Source organism: Polypterus senegalus, chromosome 14, assembly GCF_016835505.1.
Source record: "Polypterus senegalus isolate Bchr_013 chromosome 14, ASM1683550v1, whole genome shotgun sequence".
Classification (NCBI taxonomy): Eukaryota; Metazoa; Chordata; class Cladistia; order Polypteriformes; family Polypteridae; genus Polypterus; species Polypterus senegalus.
The window spans coordinates 76,670,721-76,686,967 of NC_053167.1; the positions used below are offsets into that span (position 1 = coordinate 76,670,721).

A 16,247-nucleotide genomic window follows, 5' to 3' on the forward strand; every position below is an offset into this window, starting at 1 on the left:
GTGTCTCTCTGCCTCCTCATTGCAGTTTTAAACACTACCATTTGCCAGCAGTGTAAACCACAACTGACTTAGTTTAAAGCTACTTTTATAACACTTGCCAAAATACAAACTTCAGGTGGTAGTTCTAGTGTCCACTAGAGCCATCAGTACACTGCTACACATTTTTGTGCTTGTTGTTTTTGCCCATTTAGTTTTGTCCTTAAAGAATGGTGCATAGTTTTAAAGATGGTGACAATGACTATTTTAATTTCAGTGCTGTTAACAATAGTTTTTAAATATAATGTCCCTCCTGATGATGATGAAGAAGAACAACAACCATTAAATTAGTGGAGACTTTATCAACCACCTACAATGTTGCCCAGCTAGGCAAAACATGTCCAGTGCGTCCTAGGGACAAGTGTGTCTGTAGAAAACGTGTTTTCACAGCTGGTGACATTATCAATGCACAGAGAAGTGTACTAACGCCACAGTATCTGAATCAGTTCTTGTTGTTTTAAAGAAAAATAAAAACTATTCAAACTTCGTTAACGGACATGCATCTAATGAATACATTTTTAAATATAAGCATTTTACTTGTGCAATGAATAATATCTGATAATCTATTCTATGTCTTAAAGTAGTATTTTGTATCATATTTTATCATGACATATGTACTGGGCTCAGACTTGATGCTAAACACTGTGCTACTGTTACACTCTTTATAATCTCAAGCCAGTTATGCGTATCTTCAGTTGTGTACTATCTGTCAGGTTTACAATGCATTCAAAATAACGTATCATTTGAAATGACACAGTTAAAGACTAGTATTTGTGAAAATATTTAATGTACAGCTTTAGGTTTGTAGTTGCAGATTTGGTGGTACAGTAGTAAGGTGCACAAAAGTTGGACTTGTTAAAGCTTACTTTTTAATCTTTGGAAGTTTTTTGTAAAACTGACATGACCTTGTGCAAAGTGAAGAGGAGTAGTCCATAATACAGGTATGAAAGGAGGTATTCTGATGAAATTACAGTGAACCATAAAGAGAATTCCAGCCTTTTCAAACTTAAGCATGAGTGTCATTTCATAAGTACTTGCTTTAGACTGTACTATTAGAGTGAGTTTTCATTCTTCTTTATTCAAGGTATCTGCTTATGGTGCAGAGTTGTCTTCTGAAGCATGTAGAGAGCTTGGTTTTTCCAGTAATCTTCTGTGCAGCTCCTGTGACCTTCTGGGACAGTTCAGCCTAAATCAGCTGGAACCTTTCTGCCGCAAATGTTGTCAGGAAGAAGCACAGCTAGAAACCAAAAAGGTATGTATATATTGAGATCTACATTTAGAAACTAGAGAGTAAAAGTTATTTTAGCATTATTATGTTTAATGGAAGCTGGCAACATTTTCCCTTTGTCAAGTTTTCCATTTGTGAAATTTTATGATTACATTTTAACTAGTCAAAATTAAAATTTCTGATATCAAAATATATATTAATACATTTAATCCAAGTACATTGAAGGTATATAAAATTCAGATTTTGACTATTCAAATAATTGCAAACATCACTAATTAAAATTTTGACTAGCTAAATGAAGTATAAATGTAGACATCATAAATAGCAACTTGCACAAATGACATACTCATTAACTTGAGAGAAATGTTAAGCATCTTGCCTTGGGGAGGCCATTGTGGCTTCAAATTTTAAAACATTTGTCCAGCTTAATAAAAGCATCTAGATATTACTGAAGGACTGCTTTGTTAATTCTAATGTAGCGAACTCCCCTAATTGATGGTTGAGGAGTCCGACACACACAAAAAACTCCTCCTAATAGGAAATTATTATTATAATGTCCGAGCACCGACAGAACCTTAGACCCAGCTTTGATGTTCCCCAGATGGAGTTGTTTATATCAAAAAAAGAAATAAACACCTAACAATTGTTTAACCAAAAAAATATATATATATATATATATATAAAAGCACACCAGTAATAACCCTTCATTTAAGTCCTCCTTATCCAAAAATATACACCCAGTAATAGACCAACCCCTTTTACCCTTATATACTATACAGACAGACAGCAAGAAAGAAAGCCCAGAAAAGCACCCAAGATATATCCTTTAACAACACCCCCTATATTCAAAATAGATATCTATAGCAATACACATATATACACATATATACAAATATAAAATTATACCCACAGAGTCACAATCCCCACATGTTCCCCATTCCCTTTTATATAAGGTTGATTTAAAGAGTCTAGCCACACGGCCTGGGAAGTCCGTGAATAGTCCAGTAATCTAGACAACTCCGTTCCGCTGCCTAGTAATCTGATTTATAAGTAAAAGGAGCGATCTCACCGGCTTGGGGCGATCCTTCGTTAAGAGATGAAATCCGTCTCACCCGGGAGTCTGAGCGTTAACGTCCTTCCATGGCCGCTACCCTCAACAAAAAATATACTTGAAGCCGTGCACTCCGAAGATGCTTTCCTGTTAGCCCGCACTCCTTTTTGTTGCGTCCAACCGTGAACTTCGGAGCCTTCCGTGCTTTTACCAAGCGCTTCTTTTACAAATTCCGTTCTCCTTCCCAGCTTCTTCTTTTAACAACCTTTCTTCTTCCTCCGCCCTCCTCGCTTCCTTTCTTTTTCTTCTCTCCTTCCTTTAAACTACGCGCCTCCTTGCCTTTTAAGGAAGATTTTAGCCAGGACCCACAGGCGCTGATTGGACCCCTACTCCCCTTAAAGAAATATTCCCAGTCAATAATTCCTCTGGGCATACACCCTAAAGGAAGCATGAGGCAGAAACGGTTAAAAGAATACACAACCATGAAAACATGTGACAACCGTTACATAGTCCCCACCCCCCCCTCTGGAGAGGGACCAAAGTAGGGCTTTAGGTTCACTATATGCATAGTGTCACTTTTAGACTCTGTTCCCGTCTCAAACTGAACCCTGTAATTATTAGGTCCTAAAATTTTTAGTATTTTTGCCGGACCAATATATTTTGGCGCAAGCTTGGAAGCAAACTGATCTATTCTAGAGGATTGTGGGTGAGACCTAATCCAGACCAGATCCCCTACATCGTAGTGGGCCTCTTTCCTACGTTTATTGTAAGATCTGGCTTGCCTGGCTTTGGCCTTTGCCACACGACTCTCCACTTGCTTCTTTAAGGTGACTAGCTGATGTATCGTCAGATAAGACACTGAATTAGGGTGTGGGGCTTTAATGAGACGCTCCAGGGGTCCCTTGATCTGCCTACCAACAGCCAATAGAGCAGGGGTCTCTCCGGTAACTTCGTGTACTGCAGTATTGAGCGCAAATCGAAGCTCCGGCAACCAGCGGTCCCAGTCTTGATGGTTCTTCCCCACATATGATGCAATCATAGTTTTAAGGGTTTTGTTTACCTGTTCAGTCATGTTCGTTTGGGGATGATAGGCTGTTGTCAATTTTTCATCACCCCCCATCTGGAACATAAGTTTTCCATCAAACCACAGGTAAACTGTGGTCCTCTGTCAGACACCATGTATTTTGGTACACCCCACCGAGTGAAGATGTCTTCCCTAAGAATGGAGCATATCTTCCCTGCTTTTGCATTAGCCAAAGCAAACAGTTCCACCCATTTGGAATAATAATCCACCACTACTAATAATACAGTCTTTTTATTCTTGGACCTAGGGAAAGGACCCATCAAATCCACTCCCACCATTTCTCCTGGTTCCTTCACCACTGTGGATTGGCATAAACCAGCCGGTTTTCCTGGAGGAATCTTATACTGTTGACATATCTGACAGTTTTTAACATGGTACCAGACATCCTTACGAATGGTGGGCCACCAGGCTACCTCCAGGATCCGTAATAAGGTCTTGGTCTTCCCAGGTGACCCCCAAAAGGACTGTCATGGAAGTATTGGAGAAATTTGGAAGTTAGCTCTTGGGGAACCACTAGCTGATACTTGTGGCCTCCAAGTCTCGAGGGGATCACTCGATACAGCACCCCTTGAAGTTCTTCATATCTGATATGCCCAGATCTACTCCCTGAACCTTCCCTGCACCCCTGACAAACAGAACAAGTTGTTTGAGCTCGAGCGATTACCTGCAAGTCTAGGGGCAGTTCAGACACAGAGGGTTTGACCACAGCCACCAGTACCTCTTGGGACTCTTCAGGAATCCGAGACAACGCATCTGGTACTATATTGCCATGACCCTTCCGGTAGTAAACCTGGAATTTGAATTCTTGGAGCCAAGCACCCATCTCGTAAGCCTGGAAGAAGTTTTTGAGCACTTGAAAGCCCAGGTCAAAGCATTATGATCAGTATAAACGCTGAATACTGTCCCCTCTAAATAGTGCCGCCACTTCTCCACAGCCCAAATTACAGCCAAACATTCCTTTTCACTGGCTGAGTAGTTAAGCTCAGGTCCCCTTAATTTCCTTGAGGCATAGGCAATGACATGCTCCCCACTGGTATGACACTGTGTAAGCACCGCCCCAGTCCCACATTACTTGCGTCAGTATTTACCGAAACTGTAGTTGTGGATCCGGCTGTGCCAAGATGGGCGGCTCCTGCAAGCGGTCTTCAGCCTGTCTACTGCCTCCTGGCATTCGGGTGACCATTTCCACGGGGCTCCCTTCTTGGTGAGGTGATGCAAAGGAGCTGCCCTGTCTGCCATGTTTGGTATAAATTTATGATACCACCCTATCATCCCCAAAACCTCTGCAGATCTTTCACGTTGGTAGGGGTTGGATAGTCCCGTATGGCGATGGTCTTTTCGGGATCCACCTCCACTCCTCTTGCTGAAACCACATGGCCAAGGAAGGTCAATTGGGATCGCATCAGATGGCACTTCTTTAAGTGCAAGGTCAGGTTGGCTTGATGGAGACGCGAAACACTGTTTCTAAATCCAGCAAGTGTTGATCTTTTGTTGGTGAGAATACAATGATGTCGTCTATATATACAAAACAAATTTTCCGCAGTAGCCCCTTCAGGACTTGTTCCATTAACCTCTGGAATGTAGCTCCGGCATTGACCAACCCAAAGGGCATAACCCGAAATTGGTACAAACCCTCCGGAGTTATCACTGCCGTCTTCTGTACGCTGTCTTCACCCATCCGTACCTGCCAATACCGGAGCGTAGATCCAAGGTGGAAAATACTGTTGCCCCATGGAGCGATTCCAGAATGTCATGGACTAGGGGCATAGGATAAGCATCCACTCGGGTTTTAGCGTTTAGGGCTCGGTAGTCCACACAGAACCGATGTGATCCATCCCTTTCCGAACCAACACCACTGGCGAAGCCCATGGAGAAGATGATGGCTCAATTATGCCAGCCTGCAGCATCTTAGCAAGCTCTTCCCTAATAATTTGAAGTTTTTGGGGAGAGGCTCTATAAACCCGATGTTTAATGGGCAACTCGTCAGTTGTATAAATAACATGGGAGACAATCTGAGTAGTCCCCAATTGGTCTGTCCATACTGATGGCCATCTGCCTAACAATGGACGTACCTCTTCCGTTGATTAATTATAAGTGGGTCCATGGCCTTGTCCAGGACCTCTGCCACCGCTAAATAAAACTGGGAGATGGGTTGGCCAAGCTCTTCCGATCCTTTTCTTCCAAACTGGAACACCCCACCCCCAGGCAAGCTATACTCTCCTCGAGAAGGGCAAATGGTCATCTGTGCAGCCATAATGGAGTCCAACCCTAGAAGTAAGGGCATGGCCAGGTGGGCATCATCCAGTATGAAAGTGTCAGTCTTCCATATCGCCTGCTGTAGTTGGTATTTGATCTGAACCTTTCCCAGAGCGACCCCTCTTCTGCCATCCGCCAGTATAAACTTGACCGAAGTGGACTCTGTCAGTTCGTCCTCCGAGGTCTTAATCTTTTGCCACATACTGAGGCGCATGAGGGTAAACGTGCTCCCTGTATCCACTATGGCTTCTCCCCATAAGCCTCTTAGCTGAACTGGAACCACCAGAAGGGAAGGTTGACCAAACACAGTTGCTAGCTGACCATCTATTGGCTCTTTCTTCTGGTATTTATTACCGTATTGGTTGATTCCCCCGGTTTTGTTTTTGACGGCCTAAACCCTCTTTTAGCCGCCCAGTCTCGTTCCACCATGGATCCCAGTTTGACGAGATCATCCACCGTCCTCACCATGCCCCTGAGTGTCCACGCCAGTCTCGAGTTGCATGCTCCCAATAAGCGGCAAGATTTCTTCGTCGGTTATGTCTGGTTTCCATTTAAGACATAAGGCCTGGAACTCATATGCAAAGTCCCGAATGGCCTGCCCTGGTTGCTGTTCCATTTCCGTACTCTCCGTTCCAATTCTTCATAGTAATCGGAGGGTAGAAAGGCATCTAAAAAAGCTGTCTTAAATGAAGCCCAATCCGCAATAGTCCGTTTGGCAGCCTGCCACCAACAACCGACTGCTCCGTGTAGAGAGGCATTCAAAACCCCCATAAGTTCGCTGGATGTCAGAGAGTGCACCTCCATAAAGGCATCCCCCTGCTCCACAAATCGTAGAATGTCATCGGTGGTATAAGCTTCCCAATCTTGGGAAAGTCCATGCAAATGCTGCCGATGGAGCAGGCAACACTGCTGGTCTCAATATAGTCTGCCCGATGGAGTTGAATGGCTAAATGGACGCCACCTTCCTTGAGTACTCTGATGAACCACATCCTGCAATTCTGACTGCCACTTCTTATCTCTTCGTTCAAACAGGCCACAGTTTCTTTAAGAATATCTTCTGCCTGGCAAACCATAGCCTCTTCCAAATGAGAAAAGGTGGTATCCATATATTCCCTAAGAGATTCCTCTCGTGCCATCAGCGTGTCCACCATCTGGTCCAACCTTCCTTCAATTCTCTGGACCCTATCGAATAACTCTGTTATTGGAGATGGAAGACTGATGTCTGATCTATTAGTTCCTAGGGTGTCATCCATATACAAACGTTGCAACATGCCCGTAACTTCTCTGACTCTTTGCAAGCCCTGACAGTGACGTGTGGGCCCAAGACCATGGATTCTTCGCCAGCAGATCTTCATCACCATCGAGCCCCTGCTCTAAAGCCTCATTAGCCATAACTGGTAACTAGCTAAGTATATAAATCCCCAAACAGGAAGAAAAAAAAAAGAAATCAAATAAATTAAACCCCGGTTCAAATCGGTCCCGTCACGGCCACCACTTATGTAGCGAACTCCACTAATTGATGGTTGAGGAGTCCGACACACACAAAAACTCCTTCTAATAGGAAATTATTATTATAATGTCCGAGCACCGACAGAACCTTAGACCCAACTTTGATGTTCCCCAGATGGAGTTGTTTATATCAAAAAGAAATAAACACCTAACAATTGTTTAACCAAAAAATATATATATATATATATATATATAAAAGCACACCAGTAATAACCCTTCATTTAAGTCCTCCTTATCCAAAGATATACACCCAGTAATAGACCAACCCCTTTTACCCTTATATACTATACAGACAGACAGCAAGAAAGAAAGCCCAGAAAAGCCCCAAAGATATATCCTTTTAACAACACCCCCCCTATATTCAAAATAGATATCTATAGCAATACACATATATACACATATATACAAATATAAAATTATACCCACAGAGTCACAATCCCCACATGTTCCCCATTCCCTTTTATATAAGGTTGATTTAAAGAGTCTAGCCAAACGGCCTGGGAAGTCCGTGAATAGTCCAGTAATCTAGACAACTCCGTTCCGCTGCCTAGTCATCTGATTTATAAGTAAAGGAGCGATCTCACCGCTTGGGGACGATCCTTCGTTAAGAGATGAAATCCGTCTCACCGGAGTCTGAGCGTTAACGTCCTTCCATGGCCGCTACCCTCAACAAAAATATACTTGAAGCCGTGCACTCCGAAGATACTTTCCTGTTAGCCCGCACTCCTTTTGTTGCGTCCAACCGTGAACTTGAGCCTTCCGTGCTTTTACCAGGCGCTTCTTTTACAAATTCCGTTCTCCTTCCCAGCTTCTTCTTTTAACAACCTTTCTTCCTCCGCCCTCCTCGCTTCCTTTCTTTTTCTTCTCTCCTTCCTTTAAACTACGCGCCTCCTTGCCTTTTAAGGAAGATTTTAGCACAACCATGCAAACATGTGACAACCGTTACACTAAGCTCTGCAACAATACATGTAAGGCACAATAGAAAATCAATTTGTTTGCTCATCTTGATGTTGCTCTGTGTTTTATACCTTAGTTACCAATAATCGAACTATATAAAATATTTGGTGCTTGATAGCAGCCCTATAAATCCCAGACAGACATTTTTTTTTCTAATATGCATTTTTTGTTAGAGCAGTATCTAAAGGCTTGTCCTGCTGCATCCAGGGCTAATGTACCATGTATCCAAGAGTGGGTTGGTGTTATGTTCTTTCTTTCAAAGGGATTATGGACTAATTTGTATAAATATTTAAATAATCAGCAGCTCCTTTTAAAGAAGTTTTTCTTTTACGCTGTGTGTGTGTGTGTGTGTGTTTGTGTGTGTGTGTACATGAATTTATTTTCTGAATGCAAAACTTTCTAGCCTGGTGCAGACAGGAGCCAGAAAATGTACCTGGCCCACCACATGCAATGATTAAAAAAAATCCTAAGCACACTTGTAATCACATTTTTGTGAACTCTGCTCCAAGTAAGCTATAAGCTATAATGTGCCCATAATTTTGAGTATTTGGTTAATATCTGGAGAATGGAATGTTATGTAGGCAGGTAGTGCTTGTGCAATGTAGACAGGTTTGAATTGTAACACCACATATGTTGCACTCCTCCAAGGTGTGAAATACTGAAGCATGAAGGTAGTTTGGAAGGGTTGAATAGTGTCAGGTCTCCTTTTAATCCTTTTACAAAGGAACAGTAATTTTGTTTTGATCATTTGTGTGATATAACTACATAGGTTAGATGCTGAAACGGTATTGCTTTATACAAACTGCCATACACATCTTTGGCAGATGGAAAGATAATCTGGGTACATCCACTTGTCTGTCTTATGAGTGTAATGTGAAAATTCCACATAGACTATGCCCAGCTGTAATTAAAACACACAACTTTGGCACTGTGAGGCAGCAGAGGTAGCGACTGGTACACTGTGCTGTCATATATAACATGGTAGTAAACTTCTTGTGCATACTTGGTACTTGAATAAACATTAGACATGGTTTGCACTGAATTGTAATTGAGCAATTACTAGAGGAACATCAATTACACACAAGTTAAATGTGAAATTATGCAACTTAAGAACTTCTGGTAGTAACATTTTCATCTTGGTATAGTAAATAATAAAAAAAACTTTGCAGTGAACCAGTGTAAAAATGTTTAAATATAATCATCATTTCAATGAAATTCTTCCAGTTTCAAAAGTGGTTTAATCAAATGTTAGGATTACATAGTGCAAAGTAGGAAATAACCTCCGATCAAGTATCAGTCCATTATAGGATATACTAGACACATCCACACTCCCTCCCAGCCTTTCAGCCCAGTCTTAATGGGTTTTTTTTTTCTTCCACAACAAATAAATTTATTTAATAAATAAATTGTGTTCTTATTAGTATTTTTCTTTTTATGGCCCATCGTTTATAATAAGTGACAAAAACTAGAGCAGTTCTATGTAAGGCAATTAATATATAGCATAATTCAGTGTAGAATATAAACCTTCCAAAAGTAATTTTACGAAGTCAGTCCTGAAACGACAGAGACATCACTTCTGGGTCTACAACTGCGGGTCTGAAACTGCGGTGACGTATGGTGCTGTGACTCTGCAAGTGGATTCTACTCACTTCACAAGCAAAAAAGATGTGGAGGTGGGCAGGCAAGAGGAGGACTGATAAAATAAAAAAAAAGACTTGTGGAACCAGCCTATCAGATATCAGAAAAAGGGCGCCAGGAAGTGACGTCTCAGTGTCAGTGCAGTCTGTGTAGTGCTGCTAAGCTTATGTCGAGAATAAAGTTGACATTTCCACTTTATTCTAGCCGTTTATCTCGAGATTAAAGTCAACATGTTCACTTAATTCTCGTAGTTTGTCATTAAAGTAGAATATCGTAAACTAAACTAAACTTCATCTAAAAATGATATTTAATTTACTATATTTTCTCAAACCTCATCATAAATTATGTAGCGCATGAAATGCTTTGTGTTATCGTGTGGTGATTGGTTATGTGGAGAAAGAAAAAGGAAAGATAGGAAATGGGGTTTTGGTACGTCAGAGACCGCACGCCTGCAATAAAGAAAGGCCGCTCAGAAGAACATCCATTGAATTCTGTGTTCATGTCTCTAGCCACCAGATCACGAACCCAACATTTACAAAATATTTAAGTTAAACCTGTGTGATTCCCATTCATACATCCAGTTTTTTGGAGCCTCGTCACACCTGCCATAAAGTTCTCTACACTGAACATACACCTGGGGACCCCTTACTGCGAGGGAGCAGCACTACCGCCACACTACCGTGCATGTTTAATACCTGCTTTAATGCATTTCATCATGAAAATGATATCAAGTATGTATCTTAGCGTTGTAAATGTTAGCATGTTTCATGTGAGCATGAATATCATGAAGTGAATGTATTCTGTGCAGCGATCCCTCCCAGTGCCTCCTCAGTGCAAGAGGAAATCCAGTTAAGAAGTGTGTAGTGATTAACAACTCAGTCGGGGAACACTTAACACAAAGCATTTAATGCACTACACTACCTTATGACGGGGTTTGAGAAAATCTATTAAATTAAACATTGATTTTAAGATGAAGTTTAGTTTACGACATTCAACTTTAATGACAAAATAAACTATGAGAATAAAGTGGAAATGTCGACTTTAATCTCAACATAAACGGCGAGAATAAAGTGTAATTCTCGAGAATAAAGTCAATATGTCGACTTTATTCTCGACATATAGTTTTTTTTCTTCAATGTGCCCGTATTTTTTTTTTTTTTTCCTTCACCGTGGCCCTAAGTGACCCATCTGCCATTCCTTTTTTGTACATATCTTGCCCTGCCGTAGTGCAAGTGTGCATTGGATATCCAACAGGCTCTCACCTTCCCACTCAAAAGTCTTATTCATAGGTACTTTTAATTTTTTCCAAACGTTTTACCAACATGAGCAAAAAAAAGTGTTCAGAAAACAGCACTGCTCAGTTATTTCAGAAAAGAGACGTCACAAACTAATGAAGATGCAGCGTCAACTCCTCATGTGGCAATTTCAGACAAAGACATTGCAGAGGCTGGTCCAACAGGGGAAATCTCTTCAGCACACACTCTGCCAATTGATAAATCTAAGCACCACTTATCCGGCATAAACAAACAATGGTTTAAAGATTCTGATTGGCTAATGGTCAAAGAATGTGGTATATGGTGCTCAGTGTGCAGGAAATATTTAAACAAACATCCCCCAAGGAGGGTGTTATCTTGGGTAAATGTGCCGTGCACAAGAATTTGAAAAGAAAGTTTGCTGGACCATGAAAAAAGTAAAACACACATTGAGTCTTCTGCTGACCTTTTAGGAAAGCGTGTACTAGAGCAAACTGGAATCGGTCAAATTGAAAGATCTGTATCTGTGTTAACTTACAGAGAGATGCCTTTGTGGGAGCTTAAAGATCCATGTATTGGTTGGCAAAAAATGAGTTGCCACATACAACGTTGTTTGAAAAGCTGTTGGAACACTGCAAAGAAATGGGTTGTTCCTTTTCTAGGAAGAAAACGAAAATAAATATTTAACTGAAGACACCTTCTGCATATGCAAGTTGGCTTTGAAGAGTATTTCTTAATTTTTTTATTGTTTTCACTTTTCTTCCCAACAGTGACAATACTTGTGCCCCTTGATTTATGTCATAACAATTGTTTTTTAAAATTTTTGTTAGGGTCGCAGGATCCTGAATTGGATACTTCTTAAATTTAATAAAAAAATGTTCTGGCTCAAGTGTCAAACCTTAAAAAAGGAAGGAATTGAGCATTGTAAAATAATAACAATTTAACTAACCACCAAATTTCCCCGTCCCGCCCCATCCGGCTACTTTTTCATGCCACCCAGCTGGAAAAAATATCTGGGGAGAACATTGCAGAGACTGAACATATCCTACTTTCAGTCTGATTCAGTGTCATTCTTTGGAACTGGTTAGAAGCCTAAGACCTAAACATGTAGCCTCTTGGCTTTCCATCCTCATAACTGAATGTTTTTTCTAGTCAGTATTTTTGAGAACCAGTAAATTAGTGGTATGTCTTATAATCAAAGCAAACATTTCTTTCCATTTTTTTTCTTGCTTGACAATGTACTGTACAAGAGGTGAATCTTTTACTTGCAGAGAAAAAGTGAGGCATACATTAGTGTTTAATTTAATTTCACTTTGCAATGATAGGTTTTTAAAACATAACCTTAGAAAATTATCTTATCAATGAGAAATCATAATAGCAAAACTGTAAACTGCTTTGCAAATCATTTGGGATTTTTGAATTCTAAATATGTGCACTATATGAGAATGTTAAGTTTTAAATTTTTCAAAAAGATGTTTAATCTTACATTTACATTCACACTAATATGTTGCATTCATTTTTTGTAGCTTGCCACTCTACAACTAAATCCAAGCTGTCCCTTTTTGAAGAAGCTTGTTCTGCTTCCTGATTTCTTACTGAAATTGTTGCTTAGATTGGATTCTCAATTTTCTCCCACCGATTTCCTAGAAAGATTTCCTCTGTACTACTTTATTGACTCTCATGTTCACATTCTATCATCTTGAAATGGTTTTGAAGCTACAGAAATTGTTTTTCCTAATGCAATGCTCACTTCACAACAAACACTTGAAGCTTTACTATATGTTTGACCTAGCATAGCTTGTTGGCTAAATATATTAGTACCACCTGGAAGCATCGTTTCCAGTGAAAACAGCAGATTACATCCCAATATATTTTGTTTGTAATCAAGAGATATTTAATTCTGGCATTGCATAAGTGAAAAGTGGGCATGATTTCTTGTATCCAATTATTTATATAAATAATTTATAAATTTGAATCATTTCAGGTAACAATTCCTCCTGAGCTTAGCCCAAAATATGCCTCCCCTCCCAGTTTACACAATTTTAGAATTTGGACTTTATTGAAAATTAAAAAGACCATTCAATAATGGACTGGTTTGCTAAAATATAATAAGGAGAAAAATAGTGCATATTATTATTATGTTTTCAATCTGGAATATTCTATTATATGCAAAACAAATGCAATTTTGAATCCTTTTATTAACGTTCAACCCTATTTTTCCATTGAGGTGGTATAGTGTCTTTTAAAGTTGGGAGATTAAAACAATTGTGAGAAGAATGGGCCATTCAGCTATTCACTTAGATTGTCTAAAATAAGATTAGAAGTTCCCTAATGTCCTCTTGTCCACCACACTACTTGGTAATTTATTCCATGTGTCTAAGATTTTATTCAACTGTGATTTGTGCTGTTTTTGTAAGGTCTCCACATTTTTTAATGTGTTTGTTGTTTCAGTATTTTTACATTGAAGCACCTACTCAGGCTTAATTTATGTTTATTAAGTTTGTAGTATGCTTAAGTAGGGGCTATTGTTTCCATACAAATGTCCACCAAATGTTTTTATACTTCTTTTTAAATCTTAACTCTGTCAAGGTGGGAAGAGGGTGTGTGTGTGTATATGTATGTATTATGTGTGTGTGTGTGTAATTTCATGAAATGAATATAGAAGTCATAGGTGGTAGGACATGCTTATAGTAAAATCAAAAGTTTAAATTTTATACAAAATGTTTAGATAAGCAACACTATTTACCTAGGTTTTTAGTGATGCAAAGAGGGTATTTTTCCAAGATTTTTTTTATTTGTTTAGTTTTTTTGTTGGGATATACCTTCTAGTGAACATTGGTGAACAACAGCATTTTGCTTGTTAGTAATTAAAGCATTCCTTGAGGATTTTACATTCTATTATAAAATATCAGTAACGGCACGATAACATGCAGTGAATAAACTTGATTTGAGCATTCATAGTTTTCATAATTTCATAGTTTAGCATCCGTTTGCTCAGTGGTTGATGCGCTTCTTTTCTCTACCCTAGCGACCTGCCTCTTCTGTTCTGTTGTCGACATCTTTTCACGTTAAACTGATTAAGTGTTTGTGTTGCAATTAGTTAGAAAGTTTTTTGTTTTTTTTTTAAATTTTTCGCTTTAAGCTGTCGCTTAAGTCCTCAATCTTCCTCAAGAATGATTTAAGATATGAAGAGGTAGGGGAAGTGACGGTGAAGGCAGTAGGATGAGAATGATGCCCGTACGCATGCGCTGCACGGCCGCTCTGCGGCCCAATGCCGAAAGTTGATTCTACAATAAAATAAAAATAAAAAGAGTAATAAATCCCACCCCAAAAGTGGATAGTAGAGGTCATGTATTATATGTGTGTCAAGTTTCAGGTCAATAGGTCAAATGGTTTGCAAGCTACAGGTGATTTAAAATCCTGGACAGACAGACAAACGGCCACGGTAGCACATTCTGTATAAAGATAAACTCTATAGTAGTAGTATCATTTTACTCTTTTTATCAGTTTATCCACTTTATAAGTGAAATGCAAAATGTCACACAGTAAATAACAGGCATTATTAAATTCTATGCACTTATTACGTCAGTACATTAAAAAATCATTTGCAGTGTTAAAAATCATAACCTTTTCAGTTCTGGGAGTGATCCTCATACCACACAATTCATTTTCATTTCCAGGACATCTCCGGTTTTAAATACTGTACAGTGTGGATCTGCACATGTGGAAGCTTAGAGAGATTTTCGAAGTTATTTGTTGATGTTGCCCATCTAGCTATCTTGCTCTCATCCTTTAGCAGTTGTTAGGGAGAGTAAATAGAAAGACTAGATGCTGTAAACTTAAATACAAAATTGAAGTTTAAATACTTAATCAATCATTGTTTCTTTAGGAATTTGCACAGCAACAAATTGACTCCTACAGTGTATCTGCACACAGCTTAGTGCCTGCTTAGTGCCCTCTGTTGAGCCCTGCAGTGTTTTTCGAGTGTTCAGGACAGACCTTGGGGCCCCGGATGAATGAGTTACTTTTAGCACATATGGAATAATTGTTGTGACTTGTTTTAGGAGGGTTCAAGTAAATATTTGGTTCTTTTCCAAACTTGTTTTTTTTTTAAGAGTACCATTGCTATAAAGTATTCTGAATCCTGGTAGAGACAGTATTTTCAGAATAACTTTACTCCACTCTTTAAAGCAATTATCGTAGATCTCGGAATATAAGCCGAGAATTACGTCCTAGATTTTTGGCTTGTAGTTTAGGGGTCAGTTTATACAACAAGTATCGTTTCAGATTCAAGATTTCCAGCGCGATGCTGGTTTTCCTGATGAATACGGAAGTAAATAATGACGAAACCACAGAGCCATCTTTCAGATGAAGAAGTAACTTTGCATGCTGGTACTTTAAATTAAATAAAGAATTTATTCAAAAAAGTGTTTTAGTTGTTGATTTCATTAATAAAATTTATAATAAATTATCGGGAAGTTTAAAATAAAAATTTTTGTTTTGATTTACGACCAACGTCTTGCGTTACGACCCGAATACGGTCACGTGTATCCGCTTGCGCGATTGTAAACAAACAACCGAGAGCGTTAGTAGCGTCAGTTGGAGCCCAGATACATGTGTTTGTGGATGTAATTTCGGTCATTGCAGTGATTTACCTATATATAATTCACTAAGACCATGCAAGCAAGACACATAATTGCTAAGGAAGGAAGAGAAGGTAAAGAAAGTGATCACAATCGAAACGAAGATGGAAATTGTGTGGAAATATGAGAGTGCTGTTCGTGTGACCGATCTCGCTAATATGTACAGCATGTCGAAATCCACCATCTCGACAATTTTACAAAGAAAAGATTTGCATAAGGAGGCTCCTTCTAAACAATAACCACCTTCCGTTTCATTCTCCTCCTCCTTCCTTCCTGCAGCCCAAAGATGTCAAATTAAATGGTGAGTACAGTATGAAATTGTTGTTTCTAGAATAGAATAGAATAGAATGCCTTTTATTGTCACTATACACATCTACAATGTGATTAAAAGCAGCTCCTTCAGTGTAGTGCGAAGGAATTAAGTTCGTAAGTCAAGGGTCCACTGTATTGCGTATTTAAGTTAATCAAATTTATATCGAGTCTCCAGAAATCCACCCGCCGATGTACGGTATTTGCGTATATAGTTTCAACACAAAGGTTTCATTTTACCAAATTTCTCCGCAATCACTTTCTGGTTTCCATCAAAAATGCC

At 39.3% G+C, this 16,247-nt stretch overlaps 1 protein-coding gene across 1 annotated transcript in view; it reads left to right on the forward strand.

The window, feature by feature from the left end:
* The window catches only part of selenof (selenoprotein F), a 38,903-nt gene that overhangs the window by 7,840 nt on the left and 14,816 nt on the right, over nucleotides 1-16,247 (forward strand). The window contains exon 2 of the mRNA XM_039735200.1: nucleotides 1,121-1,288. Coding sequence (XP_039591134.1) covers nucleotides 1,121-1,288 — 168 coding nt within the window. The remainder of the gene's footprint in view (nucleotides 1-1,120; nucleotides 1,289-16,247) is intronic.